The 27,045-nt window shown below is 32.6% G+C and overlaps 1 protein-coding gene across 3 annotated transcripts in view; it reads left to right on the top strand.

The window, feature by feature from the left end:
* DDX46 (DEAD-box helicase 46) overlaps nt 1-21,408 on the top strand; it is a 57,137-nt gene extending 35,729 nt beyond the window's left edge. Inside the window, exons 14-24 of one of the 3 annotated variants that reach the window (XM_031953029.1) lie at nt 3,720-3,884; nt 5,221-5,383; nt 8,248-8,441; nt 9,253-9,390; nt 9,754-9,903; nt 13,795-13,971; nt 14,845-15,063; nt 15,574-15,718; nt 18,406-18,479; nt 19,290-19,369; nt 21,314-21,408. In XM_031953029.1, coding sequence (XP_031808889.1) covers nt 3,720-3,884; nt 5,221-5,383; nt 8,248-8,441; nt 9,253-9,390; nt 9,754-9,903; nt 13,795-13,971; nt 14,845-15,063; nt 15,574-15,718; nt 18,406-18,479; nt 19,290-19,337 — 1,473 coding nt within the window. In that variant the 3' untranslated portion in view covers nt 19,338-19,369; nt 21,314-21,408. Of the gene's footprint in view, nt 1-3,719; nt 3,885-5,220; nt 5,384-8,247; nt 8,442-9,252; nt 9,391-9,753; nt 9,904-13,794; nt 13,972-14,844; nt 15,064-15,573; nt 15,719-18,405; nt 18,480-19,289; nt 21,199-21,313 lie in introns of those variants that run through there. The other 2 variants (XM_012549676.3, XM_031953028.1) reach the window with 2 other exon arrangements.
* Nucleotides 21,409-27,045: the final 5,637 nt, after the last annotated feature.

Below are 27,045 nucleotides of genomic sequence, written 5' to 3'. Positions count from 1 at the left end.
TTGACCCTTGCAAAACCTGTTCCAACTTTTTCCCTCCCATACATGGCAGGTAGTCCAATACATGTTAAATATGTCAAAATATATGTTAAATACAATATATATACATATTTATACAGTTATCTTGCTGCACAAGAAAGATTGGGTTTAGAAAGAAAAAAAACCTGAGAAAGAAAACAAAAATGCAAGTAAACAATAATAGAAGGAGTGGAAATGCTATGTTGTGGTCCGAACTCATTTCCCATAGTTCTGTCTCTGGGTGTAGCTGATTCTTTTCATTACTGAACAATTGAAATTGGTTTGGATCATCTCATTGTTGAAGAGAGCCATGTCCATCAGAATTGATTATCATACAGTATTGTTGTTGAGGTATATAATGATCTCCTGGTTCTGCCCAATTCACTTAGCATCAGTTTATTTAAGTCTCTCCAGCTTCTCTGAAATCATCCTTTTAGTCATTTCTTACAGAACAATAATATTCCATAACATTCATATGCCACAATTTATTCAGCCATTCTCCAACTGATGGGCATCCATTCAATTTCCAGTTTCTAGCCACTACAAACAGAGCTGCCACAAACAGTTTTGCACATACAGGTCCCTTTCCCTTCTTCAATATCTCTTTGGGATATAAGCCCAGTAATAGCACTGCTGGATCATCAAACATTCATTTTTGTAATCTTTTTTTGCTCCCTCCTTCACCTCTCCTTTTCCTAAGAGAGCAAGCAATTTGAAAAAGGTTATACATGTATAATCATTTAAGACATTTCCATATTAGGTTGTGAAAGAAAAATCAGAACAAAAGTGAAAAACCATGAGAAAGAAAAAACAATCAAACAAACAAAAAAAAAGATGAAAATAGTATGCTTTGATCTACAGTCAGTCTCCATAGTTTTCTCTCTGAATGTGAATAGCATTTTCCTCCCCAAGTCTTATTAGAATTATCTTGGATCACTGTATTGATGAAAAGATCTAAGTCTTTCATAGTTGATCATTACATAATATTGCTGTTACTGTATACAGTGTTCTCCTGATTCTTACTTCACTTAACATCAGTTCATGTAAGTCCTTCCAGGCCTTTCTGAAGTCAGTGTGCTCATCATTTCTTATAAAACAATAGTATATTGTTCCATCACAATTAGACACCATAACTTATTTAGCTACTCTTAAATTCATGGATATCCACTCAGTTTCCAATTCTTTGTCACCACAAAAAGAGCTGCTATAAACATTTTTGTACATGTGTGTCTTTTGCTTTCTTTTATGATCTCTTTGGGATGCAGACCTAGTAGTGGCACTGCTGGTTCAAAGGGTATGTAAAGTTTGATAACCCTTTGGACGTAGTTCCATATTGTTCTCCAAAATAGCTGCATCAGATCACAACTCCACCAACAATCTATTGGTGTTCCAGTTTTCCCACATCCCCTCCAATATTTCTCATTTTCTTTTGTCATCATCTTAGCCTGTTTGAGAGGTATAAGTTGGTACCTCAGAGTAGTTTTAATTTTCATTTCTCTAATCAGTAGTGATTTTTCATATGACTATGAATGGCTTTAATTTTTTCATCTGAAAATTGTTCATATCCTTTGATCATTTGTCAATTAGAGAATGACTTTTTTTTTTTTTTTTTTTTTTTTTTTTACAAATTTGACTCAGTTCTTATACATTTTAGATGAGATTAATTCTCTGAGTCACATATGAATATCAGTCTTGATACTTTATAACCATGCCTTATACAACCCTGGAAAAGAATTGTGAAAAGGTAGCATTATAAATGTTTAGGAGATATATTGAATTAGAATAGAAATATTAGAATAGGAATTTTTTTGGGAGGAGGGAATTATGTATATAGTAGTTTAACAAAAACTGTGTGTGTGTGTGTGTGTATGTGTATGTGTATATGTGTGCGCATACGCGCCTTTTATTTTGGCTGAGGCAACTGGGGTTAAGTGACTTGCCCAGAGTCACACAGCTAATGAAGTGTATTGTCTGAGGTCACATTTGAACTCGGGTCCTCCTGACTTCGGGGCTAGTGCTCTATCCACTGAGCCACCTAGCTGCCCCATGTGTGTGTTTATGTGTGTCCTTTTATGGATAAAATTTATATATAGATTAGAATTAGAAAATAACTCTTAAAGGCAAATGGATATATCATTTAGTATATTTATACCTTGAAGATTTTAAAAGTACCAGCAGAAATCTGGTGTACTGTGTAAATCCATTGTTAGAGTTTAAAAAGGCACAAGCAAGAATCACACAAGTTTAGAAAACATGGGATCCATTAAAGTGACAGTAATACCTTCAATTTGTAAAACTTTTTATGGTTTACAGAGCTCTTTCATGTACTTTCTCATTTAATCCTTATGACTTACCTAACAGAGGTTATTAAGTGAAAACTACTTTTTACATTTTATAAATACTAACTGCTATTATTTAGGACCAAGCTTAATAGCTCTTATTAAAAGGAAAAATGATTGAAGATATATTGAGCTAGAATAGATATTAGATGTAAAAATTGTTTCCTGACTTTCTGTTTCCCTTCTAATCTTGGTTGCATTGGTTTTCTTTGTGAAAAAGATTTTAATATGATGTAATCAAAGTTATACATTTTACATTTCTTGATGTTATCTATTTTTTGTTTGGTCAAATTCTTTCTCCAAAGATTCAATAGGTAAAATATCCCTTGCTCTCCTATTTTGCTTATGGTATCATTCTTTACATCTTAATCATGAACCCATTTCAACTTTATCATTGCATAGGGTTTGAGATGTTGATCTATGCTTATCTTCTGCCTTGCTGTTTTCTAGGTTTCCCAAGCACTTTTTGTTCAATAGTGAGATCTTATCCCAGAAGATGAAGTTTAGTGATTTATCAAACAGAAGATATCTTGTATACCTAACCTATTTCATTGATCCACAACACTCTCATTTTTTAGCCAGTACCAAGTAGTAACAAAACAGATTTTTAAATTCCTTCTTTAATATTTCCACTGATAAAATAATAGTTTTTGGTATAGATTCATTAGACAGGATCAAGATATTTGGTGGTAAGAACTTTCTTTTTCTGGGTATTCAATGGCTCTGGGTGTAGCAGTTAGAGGAGCAATTAGTTGCCAGGCTACATCTCCATGGGGTTGGGGCTGGGGTGGGTGAGGGGTGCTTCCTAGGATGTGGGTGACATTGCGTTGTTAGCCTTGCTCTTCCATGACTCTTGTATGCCTAAGGTGATCTGATGCTTGCTGCTTCCTGTCTTTTCTTTAGCATTCCTTGTTGCTTTAGCTAGGTTAGCTTGCCTGTCTTTGTGATGGCTAGTTGACATTTGGGGATGACTGACCCCTACTTTCATTGGTAGAAATGAGGACTGGGCTACCAGGACTAGTGGCTCAAGAGGAGCTGCTATTGTTAAGGGCTCTTGGGCCTAATTTTTTGTGACGATTACTTTGTGATCTTAGGCAAGTCATTTAACCTGTGAGTGCCCTAGTTTTCACACCTATAAAATGAAGAAAAACCTCTAGATCTACTGCAGAGCTACTCTGTGAATTAAATCAATGTATTTAAAGCATTTTGTAAATTTTCATGCATCATATAGATGTTGCCTATAATTATCTTGTGATAAACAAAAGAGGCTAATTTTAGTGTTGTTCGTAGTTACAGTGTTATTTTCTCCAGGGAAGTTTTGGAGAGAGACTAGTCATGACTGTTTGTTTGCTCTATTTCCAACAGGTCATGCGCATCGTGGATAATGTCCGACCTGATCGGCAAACTGTTATGTTTTCTGCCACTTTCCCTAGAGCAATGGAGGCTTTGGCCCGTCGGATCCTGAGTAAACCCATTGAAGTACAGGTTGGAGGCAGAAGCGTGGTTTGCTCTGATGTTGAACAACAGGTGGTAAGTAGAACCCTTTGTGAAATGTAATTGTTCATAGCTAAATTTTCATTGTTGAATCTGACCTTATTAGCTAAGCAATGGAATTCATTCCTTTAGAACAATACTTTAATCAACCAGGGGCTGACCTTCACAGCTTCCTTTTTCTTAGCTGAGGGGGTGGAGGTGAGGTTGTTGATAAGGGCAAGGGATCAGACATTGTTTATCACCATTCCCATTCCTTATCCAACACTTTTGTAGGTAATATAATGGAAAAAAGCATTATCTTCAGAGGACCTGACTTGAGTCCTAGTTCTGATATAAATATCATCATTTTGTGATGGGAACTTCTCTCAATCTATAAGATTTCGTTACTTATAAAATAAGTATTTCAGCAAAACCAGCTAACGCATTAACTGTATCAACTTATATGTTTCGTTTCTCTGGACCTTTTTTATTTTCCAAAGGCTGTGCTGTGAGAAGTTAATTTCTTCCAAAAGTTAGACAGGGAATTGATTAATTCAGCATCTTTTTTTTTGATTGTGAAAACCATTGAACTTTGAACATCTGAAAGCTAAAAAAAAAAATTTTCCATTCAATGAAATTCAGTTCAGCAAAAAATTAAGTACCTTCTAAGAGTAAAGCACTCTTCTAGGTACTAAGGATATAAAAACAAAACAAAATAGTTAATGCATTCATGGAGCTGAAACGTTATTGGGAAAATAACTAATGAATAAAATCACTTTTCTAGACTTCACTTGCCTCATCTCTAAAAGTTGTGAGGATTTTATTAGAAGACTTCCTTGGTGTCCCTAGCTCTATATCTGTTTCCTGACAGAAGATGTATATAAATAAATATATATTGTATGACTTGAGGAGAGAAAGAATGTTAATACTTGGATCCAGGGTAAGGTCAGGGAATGCTTTACAGAAGAGGTGATAAGTCATTCTGGGTCTGAATTAAAGACGAAGGTTCGGGCAAAAAAGAAGGGGACAGAACAGACAAGCATAAAAAAGGGATTACATGCAATTGATTGTCTATGACTGCCCATTTTTTGTTCTTCTCTTCCTTCCCACATCATGAATGGTATGGGTGGAAAATCAGAAATAACAAAACTATTGCGTGTATACTGATCTGGAGCCACTATCTGTTCATGTTGTGATATCTAGTCACATAGTGATATGGGGAAAATGAGGAGAAGGAACAGACAGTGATTTTTCAGAGTGTCTAAAAAATTCAGTAATCTTTTTCTTTTTGACTTAATAGGTACTGAAATCATGTTTTGTCACAAAATGTGAATGGGGATTGGTCTAAAGATAATAATAGAATTTATGTTAATTGACTTCCTGGTGTTTTTAGATTGTAATTGAAGAAGAAAACAAGTTTCTGAAGTTACTTGAGCTTCTGGGCCATTACCAGGAGTCAGGATCTGTTATCATATTTGTAGATAAACAAGAGCATGCTGATGGTCTTTTGAAGGACTTAATGAGAGCATCTTATCCTTGCATGTCTCTTCATGGAGGTAATGTATATGTATAGATTTGTTTGCAATGAATTTAGTTAATGCCTTTAAATTATTTATTTTCCATTTCTTAGTTTTTATAACTGGAACAGGTTTGAAATTAATTTGTTATATATTTCATGTAGTAAGAAATACTTATCCTTAGGTGAAATTTTTAGTACTTAACAAAGTTACATGTTCTAAGCCATTTTTTGTCTATTATTTTAATTTTATATCTTAAATTTTATGTTGGTTCAAATTTACATAATCCAGTTGTAAAAGTGTTAAAATTATTGGGTGTTTTCTTCCACACATAAGTCTTTAAGGTTTACATCATTTTGTAAAATGTCTTCAATTATCAGTTTAATTTTCCTTAAATCTTTGTAGTTATCATTGGCTTATAGAATTTTGTGACAGTTTTTGATTATTATTCAGATGTCATAGTTAAGTGATATTTAAATTGTGTCTGTTATGATGACATCATTCTATAGCATATTTTTCTAGACTTCATATTTTTATAGAAGGGAAAAGGGAAGCAACAGGGGTTAAGTGACTTGTCCAGGGTCACACAACTTGGAAGTGTTAAGTGTCTGAGGCCTAATTTGAACTTAAGTATTCTGACTTAAGGGCCAGTCCTCTTAAGTACTATGCCATCTAACTATTCCAACTTAATATTTTTTTTAACATTCAAATTTAACATAAAATATAGAGTATATATATGTTTATATATATTTTAAACCAGGTCCTTCCAGCACTATATGTAACATAAATACGTTTATTTTAGAAAGAAGTTTATTTCACTTCCATCAACCTTTTAATAAATGTTTAAATATATGAAAAGAAAGAAAAGATAACCAAAAACAAACTACCAACTTATTTCCCTTCCTTTCCTCTCTTCCTCCCATCCTCAAGCAAAAAACAGAAAAAGCATAAATTATCTAGATCATTTAATAAAACTATTTAAAAAAACAGTATGACTACTATATATAAATTACTAAGATCCTGTATCAGAGACCATCTAAGTTGACCCCAAACCATTAATGACTATTTCATGGGTCTATCAATTCATTATTTCCAACTTTTCCACAAGAATATCATGAAAGATTTTATCAAATAAATGGTTTGCTAAAATCTAGATAATTTATATCTTTAGCATTCCACTAATCAATAAGTTTAACCTGCTAAAAATAATGTTAGTGTGGTCTAGCTTATTAAACTTGATGAAGTCATGGTAAATCTGACTTCAACAACTTCCTTTCTTACTGAACATCTGTTCATTAACTACCCCTTTAAAATACATTTGAAAATTTTGCCAGGCATGAAATCCAAGCTCACTGGCCTATTGTTTTTAGCCTTTTTTCTTATCTAAAAATTGGAACTTTTGCCTTCTCTGTACCTGTGATACTTTTTCTTATGGCCACTGTTTCGAAAATCTTTGAAAATTCTTAGTAATCACGTTTATCCTTTTTAATTATCCCCAAATTACCCAGTTCATCTGGGTCCTTCTTGGGGATTCCTCTTTTCAGGCTCACCAGAGAGTTTCCTACTGAGCATTCTTTTAACAGGTGTCCTCTTCCCCTTTCAAAGCCATGCCTTGGCTCAGATTTCACATTATATGGTTGTTTTTACATCACTTAACTGACATAGGAATCACCAATTACAATCCTTCAGTGAGAGATATGACCATTGTACTTTTATCATCTGCCCTGCCCTTTGGACTTTTCCATTCCTATGGAAGTTCATCTCTCTAATATGATTTATATCTCCAATTCAATATTGGCTTTTGTGTTATAACGATATAATGTTAATATTATGACACTAAGAAATGAAAGGGAAAGATTTAGGGAAATCTGTACAAATTAATACAGAGTGAATTGAGCAAATTTGGTGGCCCAGTTTATACAATGGCCTTAATATTGCAAAGAAAAACTTCGAATTTAGAATTCTGATCAGTCCACTGACCAAGCACTACTTAAGCATGCAAGAGGCCATGTAGCATTGTAGCAAGAGAAATGTGGCATAAGACATGCCTGATGGACATTGCTGATGTGTGTATTTGTTTTATGGGACATTATTTGTTATAAGAGGACTTTTTATTTTGAGGAAGGGATACATTATAAATAGGGAGTGATAGTTATCAGAAAGAATGAAAGAAGAAGAAGAAACCATCTATAAAACATTTTAAAATGTAAAGAAAAGGACAGAAAGATGTTTGGAGGTAAACTCTGACAAGTCCTTTAGTATTAAGAATTAATGAGTAAGGGCAGCTAGATGGCGCAGTAGATAGAGCACCAGCCCTGGACTTGATAGGACCTGAGTTCAAATCTGGTTTTAGATACTTTGACACTTCCTAGCTGTGTCCCCAATTGCCTAAAAAAGAATTAATGAGTGGTGTGATTTGGGTAAGGACCACCTGGATTTGAATTAGCTATAGAAATTTACTAACTTTGTAATACTAGACAAGTCATTAATGAAAAAGATTTGCAGTTTCGTATATAGCCTTCTTTTTTCTGTTTTTTTTTGTGGAAATATGTATTTATTTGGTGTTTGTCAAATTCAGAATAACATTGAAAATTTTTTAAAGAAAACATATGCACTTTTACTTGTTACATTATTTTAAATTGTTGGAAAGGACTTTTTTTTTTAACAATCCTTTCAAAAAGGAAGCTAAAGACTGATTTTGAAGATGACAGAGATAAACTTTACTCTGTACTTAATTTCAGTCTTCTATTTCCTGTGTATATTTGATGAATTGGGAGAGTCGCCAATGTAAATTGAATTTGTCTCATTCTTCACATCTAACCTTGATTCGTTATTATCCTATTAGTATGAAATGCAGTATTTAATCTTACATGGTTTTGTATTTTTGTGTGGTTTGTTTGTAGGCATTGATCAATATGACAGAGATAGCATCATTAACGACTTTAAGAATGGGACATGTAAACTTCTGGTGGCCACTTCTGTTGCTGCACGAGGACTTGATGTGAAACATCTAATCCTTGTAGTGAATTATAGCTGCCCTAACCATTATGAGGATTATGTCCACAGAGCAGGCAGAACTGGAAGAGCAGGCAACAAAGTAAAAGAAGTTGCATTATTTTGCCATTTTTCTGTAAAATATTTTTCTTGCATTTAAAAAAAAATTGAAATAGAGGTGAGCAAAGGAGCTCAGACCTACTTTGAAAAATTCTGTATGTAGGGCTTATATGGTATTAATTAGGATTATTGAAGAACTTTTATATGTATACAAAAATATGAAAGCTTTCTCTGATCTAGGTAAGTTCATTCGAGAGTATTCAAGAGACTATTCTTTACTCCACCACACAAATTTAATATGTAAACACTAAATTTGGATTTAATAAAATCTGAGTGGTGTTGTTCAGTTGATACTCTAAATAGTGCTTGCTATTTTAATATAAATGATGATATTTAAAGGTTTGGTTCAGTAGCTTTAGCAGTATTACAGTGCAATATAATCAGTAATCATCTTTAGCTTGAGCTGATGTTTTGCTCGGCATTAATGCTTTATTACCTCTTTATGACAGAAGGAGATAATGCCTTGATTCTATGAAGGATATTTGACATTTTGAATGGGAGTTCCATGTTGCTTGGAGGAAAATGGCTAGTGAATTTTATCTTTATCTCTTTATCAGAGAATTTCCCAAAGATTTCTCTTTTGTTAAAATTTATCTTAGGCTTTAAGAATTCAGAGTTTTTTAAATAATAGTGATCCACAATCTGCTGTGATTTTGTTTTTTTCTAAAACATCAAATTTAGAAAGTTCCTCTTAAATATTCTTTTTTTAAGATTTTGACTGTTTTAATACAAATCAAAGTGGTAAAAATGATTGCATTATGGTTTTTTTTGTTGTTGTTGTTTTTTTTTGCAAGGGATATGCCTATACTTTTATCACAGAAGACCAAGCAAGGTATGCAGGTGATATAATTAAAGCTTTGGAATTGTCAGGGACTGCAGTTCCTCCTGATCTGGAAAAACTTTGGAGTGATTTCAAAGATCAACAGAAAGCTGTAAGTAAACCTCCTTATGCACGTGTGTGCTCATGCATACACCCACATCAAATTAGTTTTGCCCAAATTGTTAATCTATTTTGAGATTTTTCTGTTTTGTTATTTACAATTCTATCTATGTGTTAAATATGTAATCTTTTTCATAAGAGAATAATGTCAGTTTTAGGAGAAAATCTGAAGATTTGAAAGAATTTTTCTTGATTATTGAAATGACATCTCCATATTAATCTGTCTTTATCAAACTATTATATTACATGCATACATACACACATACAAATTATACGTTGGGAAGTAGTTCCATTAGTATACATTAAAAGATTGTCATAAAATGGTATGTGTTCTTTTTTTCCTTTTTTCTGGTAGGAAGGAAAGATAATTAAAAAAAGTAGTGGCTTTTCTGGTAAAGGCTTCAAATTTGATGAAACAGAACAGGCTTTGGCCAATGAGAGAAAGAAATTACAAAAAGCAGCACTCGGTCTACAGGATTCTGATGATGAAGATACTGCAGTTGATGTAAGCATTTTCATTCTTAACTTCATTTTCATCAAAAAGTTAAACTTTACCAAAGGCTATTTCTTCATATTATTTGATACTTAATTACTGTAGGAGTACATCTTTAGGCTTATTGATGTCTTGTCCCATTCTTGTTAGGGATGTCAAAGCCTAAAAAACGAGCCTCAGAGGCTTGGGTCTGGGTTATTAATGTAGATACCATGAAAACCAGTATGATTTGGATTCTAAAGTAAAATCAAGTAGCTCCATTTAAAACACAATGTTTTTTTTAAAAGCCTGTTTTCAGAGCTATATTTCAAGAAATAAAAAATGAAAACTATGAAGGACAAAAAATAATTCCAGCTTCAGTTTTCTTGACTTTGTCTTATCACTAAACTTTTATGACACTGGCATAGGTAGTGAAGCTGACAACCTTGAGCCCCTCTGCCTAACTCATATCTAAGTCAAGATGTAACCCTTGTGATGTCATTAGCCCTCTTCAGGGATAGAAGAATAAAAAACAACAACAAACAACAATCAGGGACATGGTCTTTTTTAGTATATTATTGAACTCTCGAATTAAAAGGCAGATCCCAACAAATCTCACATATTCGACAATTGATATTTAAAATTGTGAAGGGGAGTCTTTTGCTTATAGTTATAAAAAGATACGTACTTTATCTTATTACTTAGAAGCATTTGTATTTTGTTCTTATACTACCTTGAAAAGACACGAGTCATAGAAGCAGCTATACTCCATTTCTAAAGCTGGGGATCCATCTGGTGGTTACTCAGGTTTATGTTCTGTTATTTATGAACACATAAATAGGATAAGAAATGGGTCACAAATAGAGTAAGAGACATAAAGAGTAAGAGGGGACAAAAGAAGTGCCTACTATACAAATGTGCCAGGCAGTATGCTAAAACACTTAAAGGTATTATGTCATTTGCTCCTGGGAGGTATCCTCATTGTATTTGAGGCAGAGTCACATACTTCGAAGTGTCTTAGGCTTGATTTGAACTTAGATCTTCCTGATTCCAAACTCAGAAACCTATACCTTCTGTGTCTCATTCCTATTCTCCCCCACCTTACACTTCAATATAAGCCCTAAGAATTAATCCTGGACAGGCATACATACTTACCTCTTTAATTCCTTCAGATGATCCTTTGAGATCTTTTTGTATACCCTCAATGTCTTGTAGCAACATATTATTTCTTTCCTTTTTATTTATCTTTAAAAGCTGAAATATATGTATATAGTCTTTTAGTTTTTCCACTAGCTCTGGGATGCAAAGAAAATTTTGTAGATTTTCTAGTTTAGGTTCTTCTGAAGAAACCAACTCATTTACAAGTTGTAGGACTAACTCTTCAATGAGAGGTATTCTCTGTACCACCCCCTTTTACAGATGATGAAATAATCTCAAAGAGAAAATGATTTACCTAAAATCTTCTAATTGTTAATCTGATAGTTGCCACTAGACTGTACTCATGTCAAATACAATAGTATTATTAAAAAGTACCTTAAAACCAATGGAAAAATGAACTTACCATTATATGTTAAACAAGTCTGGGACACAAAGGCAAAAACAAAACCTCTTCTTTTTTTGGTGGAGCTGAATTCTTTTGTACCTTCAGCAGTCCACTTAAACTTTTCTGAATCTATTTCCTTATTTGTGAAATGGAGGAGTTGAATTAGATGATCTCTTGAAGTCCTTTCCTCTCTGAAGTTTTCCTGTGAACTAACTTGATTTGGAACTGACTTATTAAATACATGTTTTTTAAAATTAATCTCATTCATTTTTAAAATCTTGAATCAAGGTTTTTTAATATATGGATCTTAATAGATAGAAAATATTTTCCCTTTGCCACATCTAGAAAGTTTTGGGGTGTATAAAGAGGCTTCATTCATTAAATATTATTTGGACAGCTCTTGAGATTCCTTAGGGTGGTGTTTCTTCCACCTCCTCCAAATTAAGTATATGTGTGTTCTTTAAAAGAAAGAGGTTATTTTATAAAAGTAAATTATAAAAGCCTTGAAATCATTACATATCCTTTTTTTTTTTTTTTTTTTTAAAGTAAAGAGATTATGCCAGACGAGCAGATTCTGGGAAAGGTGAGAGTGGTATAGAAATGATGGATATTCAGTAGAACCCAGACTTTTAGCAGACATGGTAGATTGAATGGAAAACCAATTTTCGTTTTTTTTTCCTTATTCCCTTAACTTTCATCAATCAAGAGGCAACTAATTGGCATACTGGAGGTGGAGTTGGGAAGGCCTTTGATATTAGCTGCAGCATTTAACTTCTGGGTCTCAGTTTCACTTATCAGGTGGATTGGGAAAATGAGAATTTTTATATGGGGCTTTTGCTAACTTTGAAGAGCTATGTAATCCTAGCTATTATTATTAATTGTTAATTATATTTAAAATATAATGATGTATCTTTTATGTGAAAAAGAGTTTGGCTCAAGAAAACTTTCACTATGTATTTATTGATTTTTATATATTTATTGGATATTCTTGATAATCCAGGATTCCAAGAGTGTACAGGCTTTATTTGGAGGTAGATATTGAACAGCTTAAGTGACAGTAAGCAGCTCTGCTCTTAACTTTCCTTTTGCATTTGGTTGTCTATCAATCTTTCTATTTTCTCTCAACTTAATTTTCTTTACTGTTTATGTATGTACTCAATTTTTCCTGTGTACCACAAGTTATTGAATTCTTCAGCAAGAACATCAGGCTGCTTTGTTTTCCTTATGTCTTGGTAGCATGATGAGCCTAGGTACTTAATCTGAAATTCTAAGAAGCATTTCCTTAAATTGTTCATGTGAAGTAAGCAAATCTTCTGCCCTCTATTCTTACCTATTAGAGGGGACTGATTCTTTTTTTTTTTTTTTTTTTTTAATAGCCTTTTATTTACAGGATATATACATGGGTAACTTTACAGCATTAACAATTGCCAAACCTCTTGTTCCAATTTTTCACCTCTTACCCCCCCCACCCCCTCCCCCAAATGGCAGGATGACCAGTAGATGTTAAATATATTAAAATATAACTTAGATACACAATAAGTATACATGACCAAAACATTATTTTGCTGTACAAAAAGAATCAGACTCTGAATTATTGTACAATTAGCTTGTGAAGGAAATCAAAAATGCAGGTGTGCATAAATATAGGGATTGGGAATTCAATGTAATGGTTTTTAGGGGGACTGATTCTTTAAAAATCAAATATGGCAAGTTGTCATAGCACATAAATACTTTGATTAGGCTCGTATTTTGTTATCTGCTAGGTTTTAGTAATATATAAACACTATAAAGGTAACATAAAATAACTAAATAAGTTAGATCTTTTTTGTTAAATAACTTTCATTATTTTCCCTTTTGGGAAAGAAAATATTAAATTAAGGAGTCTTAACCTTTGGTCTACAAGCACTCTTACTCTGCAGGGAAGAACTAATTATATATTTATTTTCACTAATCTCTAACTGAAATTTAGCATTTCATTTAATTTTGAATTAAAAAACAAACAAACAATTACTTCATCTGAAGAGTCAGTACTCTTCGAGTAAAAAAAAATGTTAAAAGAGAGTATTAAAAGAAAGAGAATAAGAATCATGATGTCATATGCAGTTATTATTAATTGTCAAATTAATAAAGAAACAAAACTGAAAGGAAAAAGAAGTGTACGCTAGCGTTTTTAATCTATGTGACCATAGATAAGTCATTGAACCTCTCTTGGCCCTGTTTCCCATTACGAAAAATGGAGATAATTATGTTAGTATCACTTACTTCACTTGAGCCTCAAATGAAATAATTAATGTATACAATTGAAAATCTTAAAGACCCAAATAAATTCCAGATATTATTAGATGAAGTGATTTCATAATTTTGCTTTCTTTTTGCTTTAGATTGATGAACAGATTGAAAGCATGTTTAATTCAAAGAAAAGAGTTAAAGACATGGCAGCTCCTGGAACTTCCAGCGTTCCTGCTCCAACTGCTGGAAATGCAGAAAAACTAGAAATTGCAAAGAGGTTGGCTCTGAGAATCAACGCCCAGAAGAATTTAGGAGCCGAGGCTCAGGTATTAAGTGGTTTGTTCAGTGCCTCAGCTCCTTACTTTCTAAACTGTTTAAAAAATGCTGAATTTCATAGCTATATTTTAATAACTAGTTATTATAACTGTATTTAATTTGTAGGGAGTTTGACTTTTTTTTCCAATGAAATTACTTATATAATAATATTTAAACTGAAGTGTCTAACCTATCATATCTGTAATGGATTATGGCTTATGTAAGGAATATACTGATTGGTAACACATACATCCAGAGAAATGTTTCTGTATAACATTGCATATGGCATGTTTTTCATGGGTGACTTTGTAATAATGTTTAATAGTCTTTATTATGTTAATAATTTTTTCATCAAGTATGTGAACTTTAGTAGCATTCCCAAAGAGTGATTTGTTAGTTTCTCCAATATTCTGAAGACTACAGGTAAGTCAAGTCAGTTACTGTAAAATTATTGTTGATTGGGTTGGTTGGTCAGGGGTTGTGGTGGTACAAATATTCTAACTTAAGTGAAATTCTGAGCAGCAGTAAGTAGAATCTACTCCATATATAAATAATTTAGGAAGGGTCAGGGCAAACAATCTAATATGGCAGATAAGGAAGTTAAAAATCACTTTTGTCAGTAATATTTCTATTTAGAAGCCTCAGTGGTATTTGGTTTTGAATTTCTCTTAGGTGATTTGAAACAAAATGTGTGTTTCTCTGTAGTTGTCACATTTATAGCATACTCACTTGTACTTAGGATGAGTACTTAGTTTGGTAAGGGAGGAAGCATTTGGGGCTTTGAACAAATTCATTAGGTCATCAAAAAAGAAATTTTGATGAGGTCAATCCGCGGTCCAATTCCTACATTAGTCCGTGATTTGATTGTAGCCCTTCTTTAATTACAGGATGTAATGCAACAGGCTACCAATGCAATCCTAAGAGGGGGGACTATTTTGGCCCCTACTGTATCTGCAAAAACCATTGCTGAACAACTTGCGGAAAAGATCAATGCCAAGCTTAATTATGTGCCTATAGAGAAACAAGAGGAAGAGAGACAGGATGGTGGACAAAATGAGTCTTTTAAGAGATATGAGGAAGAATTAGAGATCAATGACTTCCCACAGGTAAGCAGTATATTTCTTTTTATCCCAGCTTAATGAATGTCATGAGTGTCTTTTACCTGAGTCCTTCTTAGTCCAATTTATCAAGATTTGTCCAGTAAAAAAAGTTTTGTGGTCTTTGTGTCAAGACAACTGTCTTGACAGTAGTAAAAGCTATTGGATCTAGCAGTTGAAGTTACTGCCAGTTGAAGAACATTTCAGATGACTGTGTATATTTATTCTTCTGATGCTTGTTATTCAGAAGAAAAAACTCCTTTAGTAAAATTGCATATTTTCAAATTCACTTTCTGATAATTTCTAAAAAATTAGAAAGTGAGAATAATAGAAATGTTATAATGAACATGCTTTATGTATGTAGACTATAGTGTTCGTGAACATAATCTATTTAATTTTGACTCTTATATGTTCTATAACAAACTGTTCTTTTACGTTATTTGATATGTTGCTTATCATGTTCCTGATCTTTTTTCCTAGTACAAAATATCTGTTCTTCCCCCTTTTTTTTCTCCATAGACTGCAAGGTGGAAAGTTACCTCTAAGGAAGCTCTGCAGAGGATCAGTGAATATTCTGAAGCTGCTATTACAATAAGAGGAACATATTTCCCTCCTGGCAAAGAGCCCAAGGAAGGAGAGCGAAAAATTTACTTGGCAATTGAAAGTATGTACTCGAGAAATTATTAAACTATCTAGAGTTTGATCATTCAATTCAAATTATTGATAGCAGATATACTAAGGATTTGGAAATTGGGGAATCATGAGGTCCTTTTTTCTCTGTGCCACAAAAAATCTTTTTTCTCCTTCATCTGAAAATGGGAAACTTGGGTATGTTTGAAGGATTTAAACCTTTTGTTTAAAAGCTATTGAAAGTACCAAGTAGTAGGATCTGTCTTTAAGACCCTTATTTCTAATACTGACAAAATACAGCCATAAAAATAGATCATTATTGTTCTTCCAATTGAGAAACAGTTCATAGAGCTAGACGATTGATAGTTCAAATGGGGCAGCCAGTTTTCTTTAGGGATAGAGAATCTAATACATTTGGGGAATATGTTTTCTTGTGAGTATTCTACTAATTTGTCACATTAGGGAGAAAAAAATCTGAAAATTAAAATATGAATTTCTCAAAAGCTAATTTTGTTTTTACATCTTGAATTGTATTTGTAGAAGTTCCTTTTGGAACAATTATCTCCATTATCTATATTTAATCATTTTTTTCATAGAAGCAGGTTGTTGTCATGTAGACAAATGTCAATTTCACCGAATCTAGCTTTTGCTAGCTCAAAAAAATTGTGGCTTTTCCAGTGGCACCGCAGTACTGTCAAATTAAAATGTGGACCTACTAGATTAAAATGTTTTTGATAATGCATATGCTATATTATCTGTGACTGAGGCAGTTTTCTGTCTGTAGGGGAATTAAGGAACAAAGAATTGATAAACATTATGTAGAACTAAAGCCACTAACTAGTTCCTATAGTCATTGCTTCTCACAAACTGTGCTTCTTTGTGTAGAGTAGACTGATGCTTCAGTTGAACTGAAATGCCTTTTCATTTGGCTTCTCTTTATTTTATTTTATTTTTTTACACTTCACAACTCAGCTCTGTGAGTACTTATATGTTTAGCACACACATTGATTCTCTTGTCTAAAATCTTGCTCTTTTTGTTTGCAACAATACTTGCATGTGCGCTTAATAACATTGACCCTTCAAATTTTGCCATGGTAACATTAATGTGCTGTTAATTGCTTAACTTGTCCCTTCCCTTAATATCTACAGTATTACCCTTTGTAGTTTAGTATATATGTATAGATAGAAGGCACAATGGATAGAGCACTGGGACTGAGTTAAGAAGATTTGAGTTCAGATCCATCCTCAGACACTTAGTATCTTTGTGATCCTGGTGTTTTTCTGTCTTTCAGTTTTTTCAGCTATAAATATGGGGATACCATATTGGGTTGTTGTACAGATAAAAATAAAATATTTCTTAACACTTAGGACAATGACTGGTGCACAGTAGATACTTAATAAATGCTTGTTCACTTCCTTTCTTCCCTAAGGAACCACACCATGATTGCAAAAGGACATGGAGAACATAAAGTCTCTATACCTCTCCTCTTTCCTTTTGTATTAGTCTTTTTGTCAAGACACTGAAAATGATGGTGCCGGCCAAAAACCTGTGTGTTTTTTCAAAGTTTCTGTCCATTAATTCTTCTATAGAATTTTACTCAATCTTGCAGGGCAAGTTATTCTTAATTGTAAACGTTTATTTTTGTTATAGATTATGGTATTTGGGACTTTTTTTCTTTACTGTAGCTGTACTATAGTTTTATATGATCTTGAAGGATACTTAAACTCTTTTCTTTTTAGATAATTACAATAGTTTCTTTTTGATTAGAAATGCTGGATTTTGGTTGTAATATTGCTGTTTTCAATTTGGGTTTCTTAGGTGATCAGAAGGTGATTGGTATGTAATTTCTACTTTTACTTTGCCTTCTGATTCTAATAGATTTGGATAGAATTTCTTGAAGAAGATTATTTACAATTTTTCTTTGATCGTGATTTTCAGGGGGTTCATCAATTCTTCAGTTATCTCTTTTTGTTCTGTTTTCCAAAAATTAAATAGGTGCATCAGTTTTTTTACATTCTTTCAGTCTCTTGCTTTGTCCAAATATCTCTTGTTGTCTCATGGAGTCTTATTCCTTGTCGAAAATTCCTTATTTCTGTCAAAGGTACTTTAATTCTTTTACTCTCATAGGTTTATAATGTTATTGTTATTCTCAAGTCTTCACTAATATTTTTCATAGTGTGGCTTCTCTTTCTGATCTCATAGGATTTAGGTTTATTTACTAGGGTTTGGCCTGGTTTTCCTTTCTACAGGAAAATTGTACATTAACATCTGTTCATGTCTGAAAATTACATAATCTAAAAACTGCTGAGCACTGAGTGCTTAAGTGACATACAGATAAATAATATGCTGTTGAAAGATGGGTAATATTTTGCTTGTATGCAGTCATTTTCATTGAATACGATTTTATTGTCTTGATGAAATTTGTGGAAAAGATAGAAAAATATCCTACAATTGGAGTCCTCACAACTGTAGATTGTTCCTTTTGTCCTGCATTGTCATTCTTTGTTGTTCTCTTTGCATTTAGTGAAGTCCTAAAGAGCTTTAATTTGTCACAAAATGTCATCTCAGCAGTAATATTTTAAAGGCATAATTTAAAAGTTTTTTAGGCAGCCATTAAAAATTTCCTTGATACTTAATGTACAGTACTTGAAATTGACCTGCAGTATATGTTTGTAAAAATCATGTGTGAGTCTACTAATGTTTGCCACTTATCTTCCTAGGTGCCAATGAATTGGCTGTGCAAAAAGCAAAGGCAGAAATTACTAGGCTTATAAAAGAAGAATTAATCAGACTGGTAAGTAAAAATATTTTGGGTGTTTTGTATTAAATTGGTTTTAGAAACAGCAGTGCAACAGTATGATCGATATTCCTTTGAAAAACTGATTTTTGCTTTTTTTTAAAAATGTGTTTTTGGACTTTTCAATTTAAGTATCTCTTATATAGCATTCTGGTGGGACAGAAAAAAGTGCTTTTTGCTTACACAAAGTTAATGGAAGAAATTATACAGAATGTTACAGGAGGAAATGATCTTAACATAAGATCTTAAATTAGATTTTTCAGCATCTGGCAATAAAAAAATCCTCCTCTTCAGAGAACAAGGCAGCATTTCACCATAATGAATAGCCAGAGTTCCTGGGTTCAAATCCTACTTTCTAAAGTGTATAAGCTTAGACAAGTCACTTAATTTCTTATTGTTCTAGGCAATTCTCTAAGACTATTAAGTTTCAGAGAAGATGCTTACCTGTATGAAATTTCTTCATCTGGAAATTCTCCTTACCAATGAAAAATTAGAGGTCCAGATCACCTCCTTATCTTATCTTAAATTTATATCAACATTTTGGCATGTCTATTAATTATATATGTAGAAATCACTAATGAATGAATAAGTTAGTTGAGTGATATACAGATAAATGATTGCTAATATCCACTCATAGTTAAATTATTTAGAAGAAATATCAAATGGTAAAGATGCAAAAATTAATTTAATCTAGTTGATTGAAAGTTTATCATTGTACATTTTTGATGTTAAATTTATATAGAGGAAAGTATTCAGTTTGGGGATATTTTTTGCTATCTCTGACCTTGACAATTCTTTTAATTGCAGCAAAATTCATATCAACCAACAAATAAAGGAAGATATAAAGTTTTATAAAGATCTGGAGAAAACATCTTTACCAGTTGCTGGTGTGTGAAACTTTGTGGCTTCTGTTGTCTTTGAAGTTTACAGTATATTGTAAATTAAGATTTTTAAAAAAAATTTGTCTTGCTGATTTTTTTATACAAGAAAAACCAGTATTTGCTTAAAAAAAAAAACACCAAAAAAAACTTTGTCCACTCTCCTAAGATGTTTGGACCTAAAACAAACTTGTTTTCAGAGTATGATTTCCTTTAGAATAATATTTATGTACTTATAAGTATGGAAAAATGGATTAAATAGACTTCAATCCTGACAAACTCCAACTTTTAATACATAAGGAAAGATTTGAACATTTCATTGGAAATTAGTAAAATATACTTTTAACTTTGTTTTTTAGAGCAATTCACATGCTAATTTACAATGAAATGTTGATTTATTTCCAAAACAAAGGGTAACATTCTCTTTTATTGGCTTGTTTTTGCTTTTCTTGGCATGAGTCTAATTGCCATACATCAAAGAATATGAACTAGAAATGAGGTTGTTATCCTCAAATATTTAGAGTATGTGTTCAGAGTCTTTATCTTAACTTTTATCATAGTAAATGGATAATAGTTTGAACTACTTTGTGTTTTTTGTACAAATTAAAAATGTGTAGCCTAATAGTTTTTTTCTCTGTGTGTGACAGGATTTTAATGTTTGATTTTAGATTGCCCTTTAATTTCTGAATTAAAATTTTTTAATCCCTATAGACAATTGATATTTATAACCAAATCTATAAAGAGTAAGATTTTTTCTAACTCTTTAATAGTTTAATTATATCTCTCTACATTTGATATATTCCAACACCCCAGTATTAGATTGCCCTTATTAAAATATATACTATTTTTCTTTAAAATTATGGAGCAAAATTATGTCCTAGCATATATCTTAAAGCTTGGCCTCTCTTTGGAGAAACAAATTACTTATTCTTGGGTTAGTCATAAATGTATTTGTTTTTTAGCCCTTAGATGACATAAATTCCTGGATCTGGAGCTTCCATGGTGTTCTTCTGGTTTAGGTTGTGAAATTTGATCACCCAGGGGCCTATCTGTACTTAGTACAAGTCTTTCAAATTAAGACACTGTCTGAATGGAGAGAGATTTTCAGGAATTGAATGCTTTGGTAGAAGTTTTTTATTAATTAAGAGATAAGAAATCCTCTTTACTTGAGTGAAGGACGGTTTAAAAAATAATATACTGTAAATAGTATCATAAACTCAGTTTCTTAACAGTATATTAAATAGCTTTAAGTCAGAGGATATCAAACCATTATTACTTCAGGGTAGCATCTTTATCTGAAAAATTGTCACCTAGAAATGAATATGTTTCTGATTCCACCTTGTCCATTGTTTTCCTGGTGGCAGATTAAAATACCATATATTATTTGTACAACAATACACAGGCAAAACGGATAATTTCTAATTTCAGCCATCTTTTAAATTCTTTCTCTTAAGATTATTTATTTACTTTTTTCAATCTGTGATGGTTTATGCTTCCTTTTGACAGTATATTTCCATCTTACACACTTGACAATTGGTGCTGCTTTCAACCAGCATCAGTCAGTCCACTTTGGGGTTGAGACTTTTTTTTAAAAATAAAATCATTTTAAGAACTCTCTTCAGGTGTGTCATGCTACTTATCAAGAGAAGCCATGCTAGAAATATTATTTTCTTCAGAAAACAAACTATGTTAGCCCATTGTTCCTAGTGTCACACTGGCATGGTTGGATTTTTAAGATTTGGATGATGTACAGACTTTAACTTTTTTTATGCGCTATATCAATATTTGTTCAAATGTTTTCTAAATTCCTCCAAAAATAAAATGATAAAATAAATGTGCATTTTTCTTTAAATTGTCTTTGTTCATAAGTTTTCCATCATATTTTGCTTTCATAACTTTTATTCATTTAGACAAATGAGAACAGTAACACTGTCTTTTGAAAAAACTTTCCAGCAAAATGTCATCTGAAGCACAGTATGTCCCTTCATCTTCATGGGTATCTTGGGCCTCTTGGAATTTAACCAGGCAGTTCAAAAATCCACCTTTACAAGTAAGAGATGGAGAAAATACACTGAAAAAGGATTGGAGGGAGGGGGGAGGAAAGAGGTTGAGTATATTTCAAGCTCAATATGAGGCAGCAGTATATAACAGCCAAAATAATGAGCTAATATGGTTTAGGCTGCATTAATCTAATCATGCTAAGACTCTGGTATTGGTAGTTCCCACTCTCTCTTCCTGGTTAGATCATATATGGAGCATTCTGTTCCAATTAAGAAGGACTTGGATAAATTGGAAGGGCATTAAGAAGAGGATTGCCAAGTTGGTCAAAAACTTTGAGTTCATACCATATGGAAACTGGTTAAGAAATTGAGTATAATCAGCATGGGTGGGTTGGGGAAGGAGACAAGATCTTTGAGTATTTGGAAGGCTGTTAAATGAAACAGAGATAAGACTTGCTTGGCCCCAGAGAACTGATGGAAGTTGCCTAGGAATAGGTTTAATGGTAGAAAATCATACTAATAATAAGATAATTAAAATGGAATGGACTACCTCTGAAGGGGATGGGGTTCCTGGACCTTATTGATAATTTTCCAACCAAATCTGCTTGACTATTTATTAAGAATGTTGTAGAGGGTATACTTTTTTAGGAACAGCTTGGAGCTAATGATCTCAGATCCCTTTCAGCTAGGAGATCCTCTGATTGAGTCTGAACCCAGAAAAATGCTTTGAAAGATTTTATTTCTACAATGAGGCCATTCTCTTTTATTGGATATAGGCAGATTATTGACCAAAATTCAGTAGTTTCATGTCAGTGATACCAAGGTGTGTTACAACCAGTCTTTGGAAGATAGTAAAAAAGTACCGATATAATATGTCTGATATGATACAGTTGATTTTTTTGTGTTAAAGTGCTCTTACCTAGAAGGAAAAATAGAATAGGGAACAGCTAGCATTCAATTGATAACCCTTAGGGTCTATGTCTTTACTCCCGGCATATCACAGGTCTGTGTAAGGTGATATGCTTGGTAATTTTTAGGGTTAAATTTCCTTAATCTTTTAGAAAGCCTTCAGTATCGGACTTGAAATATGCAGTATAATGCAGAAGCTACCAAGCTCATTTCAGAGAATTTAATGTATAGGGGTTCATAGTCTTTTTTTTTTTTTTTTTTTTGCATCAAGGATCCCTTTGATACTCTAGTGAAGTTCACCAAGTGCCTTCTCTCCCATAAATTTGGTTATCAAGACAGTATGTGGTGAAGGACATGGTGACTTGTGTGGTCTTCAGAAATTCATGTAGTTAGAAGGACTCCTTCTCCATGTGACTAGGAACTTGTATGTCTTTTGGTACCAAGGAAGCTAGGTTGGACAGCTTTGTCTCCTTTTAAAGGAAAAACTTAATACATATCACAGGAGGAAAGAAGCAATAACAGCCTGTCCCACTTTGTAGGTCAGGAAAGCAAAGGCTAGTGAAGTCTGGCCCCATTTTTGTTCCCTTTTAGGGAAAACTAATTCAAAACACAATAGGGAAGAAAACAGTCATGTTGTGGGGAAATGTTGATAGATATTAGTTTTATAAGATCTTAGATATATAACCAAAAGAATTTATTATATTGGTGATATGTTTCTAGGAGAGATAGGTCTTAAGCACTCAGATGTTCTACCTTAAAAGAATGCTTAACATGAGCCAAAACTATGAGTAGACCCTTTCGATCTGGATGTTTTAAGTTAGTAATTTGTGATGGAGACTTGAGTAAAAGCTGTATAATAAAATGTCTACCTCTTTTAGTGCACTCCTAAAGAGTGCAACAGTCATTTAAATGCTTCTTCAAATGCTGAATCTTAGTGTCACTGCTGACTAAGATAAAAATTTTAATGCTTGGTATTTAAATTTTGTTTAAAAATTCAGATCTACTTTTTCTAATGCGTGTAACATTTAGTATTAGTGACTGAAATCTTTGCTTACATTTATAAAAATAATGTCAGTACTATATTAACAGGGATGAATATAGAACATTACAAGAGAGATTTTTAATATTTTTTATTTTTAATTAAAAAAAATTTTTCACCCTAATGAAACCTTGGATATAATGTTCTTAATTGTGATCTAGTATCTTCCCTTTTCACAAGTCCCTAAGAATCTATTAAAACTGTTTCTTATAATTATAGTTAGCATTTATATAGTGATAGTTTATAAAGCACTTTACAAATGTTTCATTTTCTTTATGACAGAAACTTATGACATGACTTTATGACCTGTGAGAAGGGTGCTCTTAGTATCCTTATTTTGCTGATGAGAAAACTGAGGCATACAGGTTAAATGATTTACCAAGAGTTATATAGCTAAAGCCTCTAGCTGCATTTGAACTCTGGTCTTCCTGATGAGGGAATTAGAACAGCAAGATGTAGTACAATTGAATGAATTTACCTTGACTCCATCTTGTGACTCAGTTCTGGAGTTAACGCAGTTCTCTTTTTATTCAAATATAGGTTTTAGTTCAATTTCTGTCTTGTAAGAAAACTATTCAGTTGTGGGAATTGTGGGAAAAACTTGTATTGTTTGAACCTAGCCCTGCATGATTGGAAAGCTGGGCCACCTCTACTTGTTGCTTAGAGAGCCTTAACTAAGGATCTAGGTTGTGCTGAATAGAGACCTGGTCAGATCTGAAGATTGATGCAATTTTTCAGAATTATATATCTCAATTATGTTTTTTAAAAATCTGTGGGGTCCAGTGCCAAAGTTGAGGGGAGCCCAGTCCCAAATTGTTAGGCATTTGGCATAGATTGCTTAATAAATCAATGTTTCCAGAAGCTCAAACTTCTATTTCCTCAGTCATTTCTTCTTTCACTTGCTGCACTGAGTAGGTCCAACACTGTACCACTAGAGACTCAAAACTTGTCTGAGAAAGGAACACAAATACAAATTCACCTACCAGAATGTCCCAAATGTTTCTTTTCTGGTTTATTCTTTTGTCTCTGAAATTTTAATTGAAGTATGTTTGTGAAAATATGCAAAATGCAAATGGACTAGCTACTCTATAGGAATTTACTTTTGATTATTTATCATTTTTCTTGAGCTGAATTGTTTCCAAATATGGTATCAGCATAAAGTAGTTAATTGTTCGCAAAGTTAAGTATCTGAAAAAACAACCTGATTTAATTGTTACCTTAAAAAAAGGGAGGGGGGTGCCAGCTAGGTGGCAGTATATAGAGCACCAGCCCTGAAATCACGAAGACCTGAGTACAAATCTGGCCTCAGACTTCCTAGCTGTGTGACCTTGGCCTCAGCCAAAAAAAAAAAAAAAAAAAAAAAAAAAAAAATATATATATATATATATATATATATAAAGCAAGGAGTCTTCTTTACAAATATTAAACAAAAATGAAATGTTTGGCCATTTGCCTGGAAGTCCTTACAATTACCATTGCCACATCATGGTTGTGCCCTTAATAGTTTGTTGACAGTCATGAAAAATTTTATTAATTGTCCCTAATACTAATTAACCTTTATGTATTTCCTGTCCTCTTCCCATAATTAAACATTGAAAATATATATGAAAATTATACTTGGCAATTCAAAATTATGTAATTTTTGTTTTTATAGATATTAAAGGAGGGCATTCACATGTAAAAGCTACTTTTTTTAAATTAATAAAAATTTTTATTGACATCTTTTTTTTTGTTTGTTTTCAATTAGTAAAAATGGACATTCTTTTCCTGTAGTCTACCTCATCCAACTGAGAATGAAAGAAAAAATTCCTTTTGCAAAAATGTATAATGAAGCAAAACAAATTTCTGTTTTGGTCATGTCTGTTTTTTTTTAACTTTTAATTTTATTTATTTTAATTTATTTTATTTGAAAAAGTAGCAAGGGAAAAAAAGAAAAACTAACAAATAAAAAAAAATCAAAACAAAAGAGAACATTGTCACATGCCCAGCAGAACATCAGGAAAGATTCAAAATACATAAATTAACAGATCGAGAAAGTTTATATATTAATGGAAGAAATTGTATTCATGAGTGTCCATTTTTTTCTTTACTTCCTTGTAAATTGTTCTTTGGTTCTCTGCTGTGTGCCTTTTTTACTTTATTCTTTTTTTCCCCTTCTTTATTCTCCCCCACCCCATGCCTAAGCAAGCTACAAAAGATATATTTATGTGTATAGAGAGAGATATATACATACACACTCACACCCACACATACCTCACATATACACATTTATCTTTCCTCTCCCTGCTGCCTTTTTAATTAAATTCTGCTCTATAATTTGCCTTGCTATTACTTAACCTCCCCCCACCCAAAGATTCCTCTCTTGTCTTCTTCCCTCCCCCTTTGCTTTCCCAACCACCCATCCCTTCCCTCTTATTTCTTTATAAATTTGGAGGATGCTTTACCCATCATGGTATATATGTAGTGTTGCCATTGTAGGTAGGTTTTCAGAACTATGATTGGCTATATTTAAAAGAAAAAATACATACATAAATATGGAATATACACTTTGTAATCCACATATAATTATATACATATATACATATATTATTTTTTCAATAGTATTTTATTTTTCCAAGTACTTGTCAAGATAATTGTTAACATTCATTTTTGTAAGATTTTAATGTTCCAAATCGTTTTCCCTCTATTCCTTACCTTCCCCCTTCCCAGGACAGCAAGCAATCTGACATAGGCTAAGTAGCATATATTTCTTAATTTGTCCTCTATGTACTTCTTCATGTTTTTGGTTAGTCATTATAATGATCAGAATTTCTAAGTTGTTCAAGGTTGTTTGTTTTTACAACAGTCATTGTCTGAATTTTTCTCCTGGTTCTATTCATTTCACTATTCATTAGTTGTTGGAAATTTCTCCCAAGTTTCTCTGAAATCACATTCTTCATCATTTCTTACTGCACAATAGAATCCCATCACAGTTACATACCATAATTTATTCAGTCCTTCCTCAATTTTCATTCTTTGCTTTCTCAACAAGCTAAAGATATTTTTGTACATATTAGTTGGGTTTTGTTTTCCTTAGGATTAATTCCTCCCTTAATGTTCCCTTCTAATTCTCTTTTCTTCCATCTCCTCTTCTCTTACTTTGCTGTTGAGGAAAATGTATTTCTTTTTTAAATTTTATTTGTATTTAATTTTTTTAATTATAGTTTTTTATTTTCAAAATATATACATGGATAATTTTCAACATTTACCCCTACAAAACCCTGTATTCTAATTTTTTCCCTCCCTTCTCCCCATTCCCTCCCCCAGTTGGCAAGTAATCCATTATGTTAAACATGTGCAATTCCTCTTTACATATTTCCACAAATATCATGTTGCCAGAAAATTTAATCAAATTTCCACACAAGAATATTAGATCAAAGGAAGAATTAGATCAAAAAGGAAAGAAAAAAGAGAATAAAATGCAAGCAAACCACAACAAAAAGAGTGAAAATACTATATTGTGGTCCACATTCAGTTCCCACTGTCCTCTCTCTGAGTACAGATGGCTCTCTTCATCACAAGACCATTGGAACTGGTCTGAATCACCTCATTGAGCTATGTCTATCAACATTGATCATTGTATAATCTTGCTGTTGCTGTGTACAATGATCTCCTAGTTCTGCTCATTCCACTTAGTATCAGTTAATGTAAGTTTCTCCAGGCCTCTTTGAAATCATCCTGCTGGTTGTTTCTTATAA

The sequence above is a fragment of the Sarcophilus harrisii genome, chromosome 2, assembly GCF_902635505.1.
Source record: "Sarcophilus harrisii chromosome 2, mSarHar1.11, whole genome shotgun sequence".
Classification (NCBI taxonomy): Eukaryota; Metazoa; Chordata; class Mammalia; order Dasyuromorphia; family Dasyuridae; genus Sarcophilus; species Sarcophilus harrisii.
The sequence above is the reverse complement of the archived record's forward strand: the minus strand, read 5'-3'. Positions and strand labels throughout refer to the sequence as shown.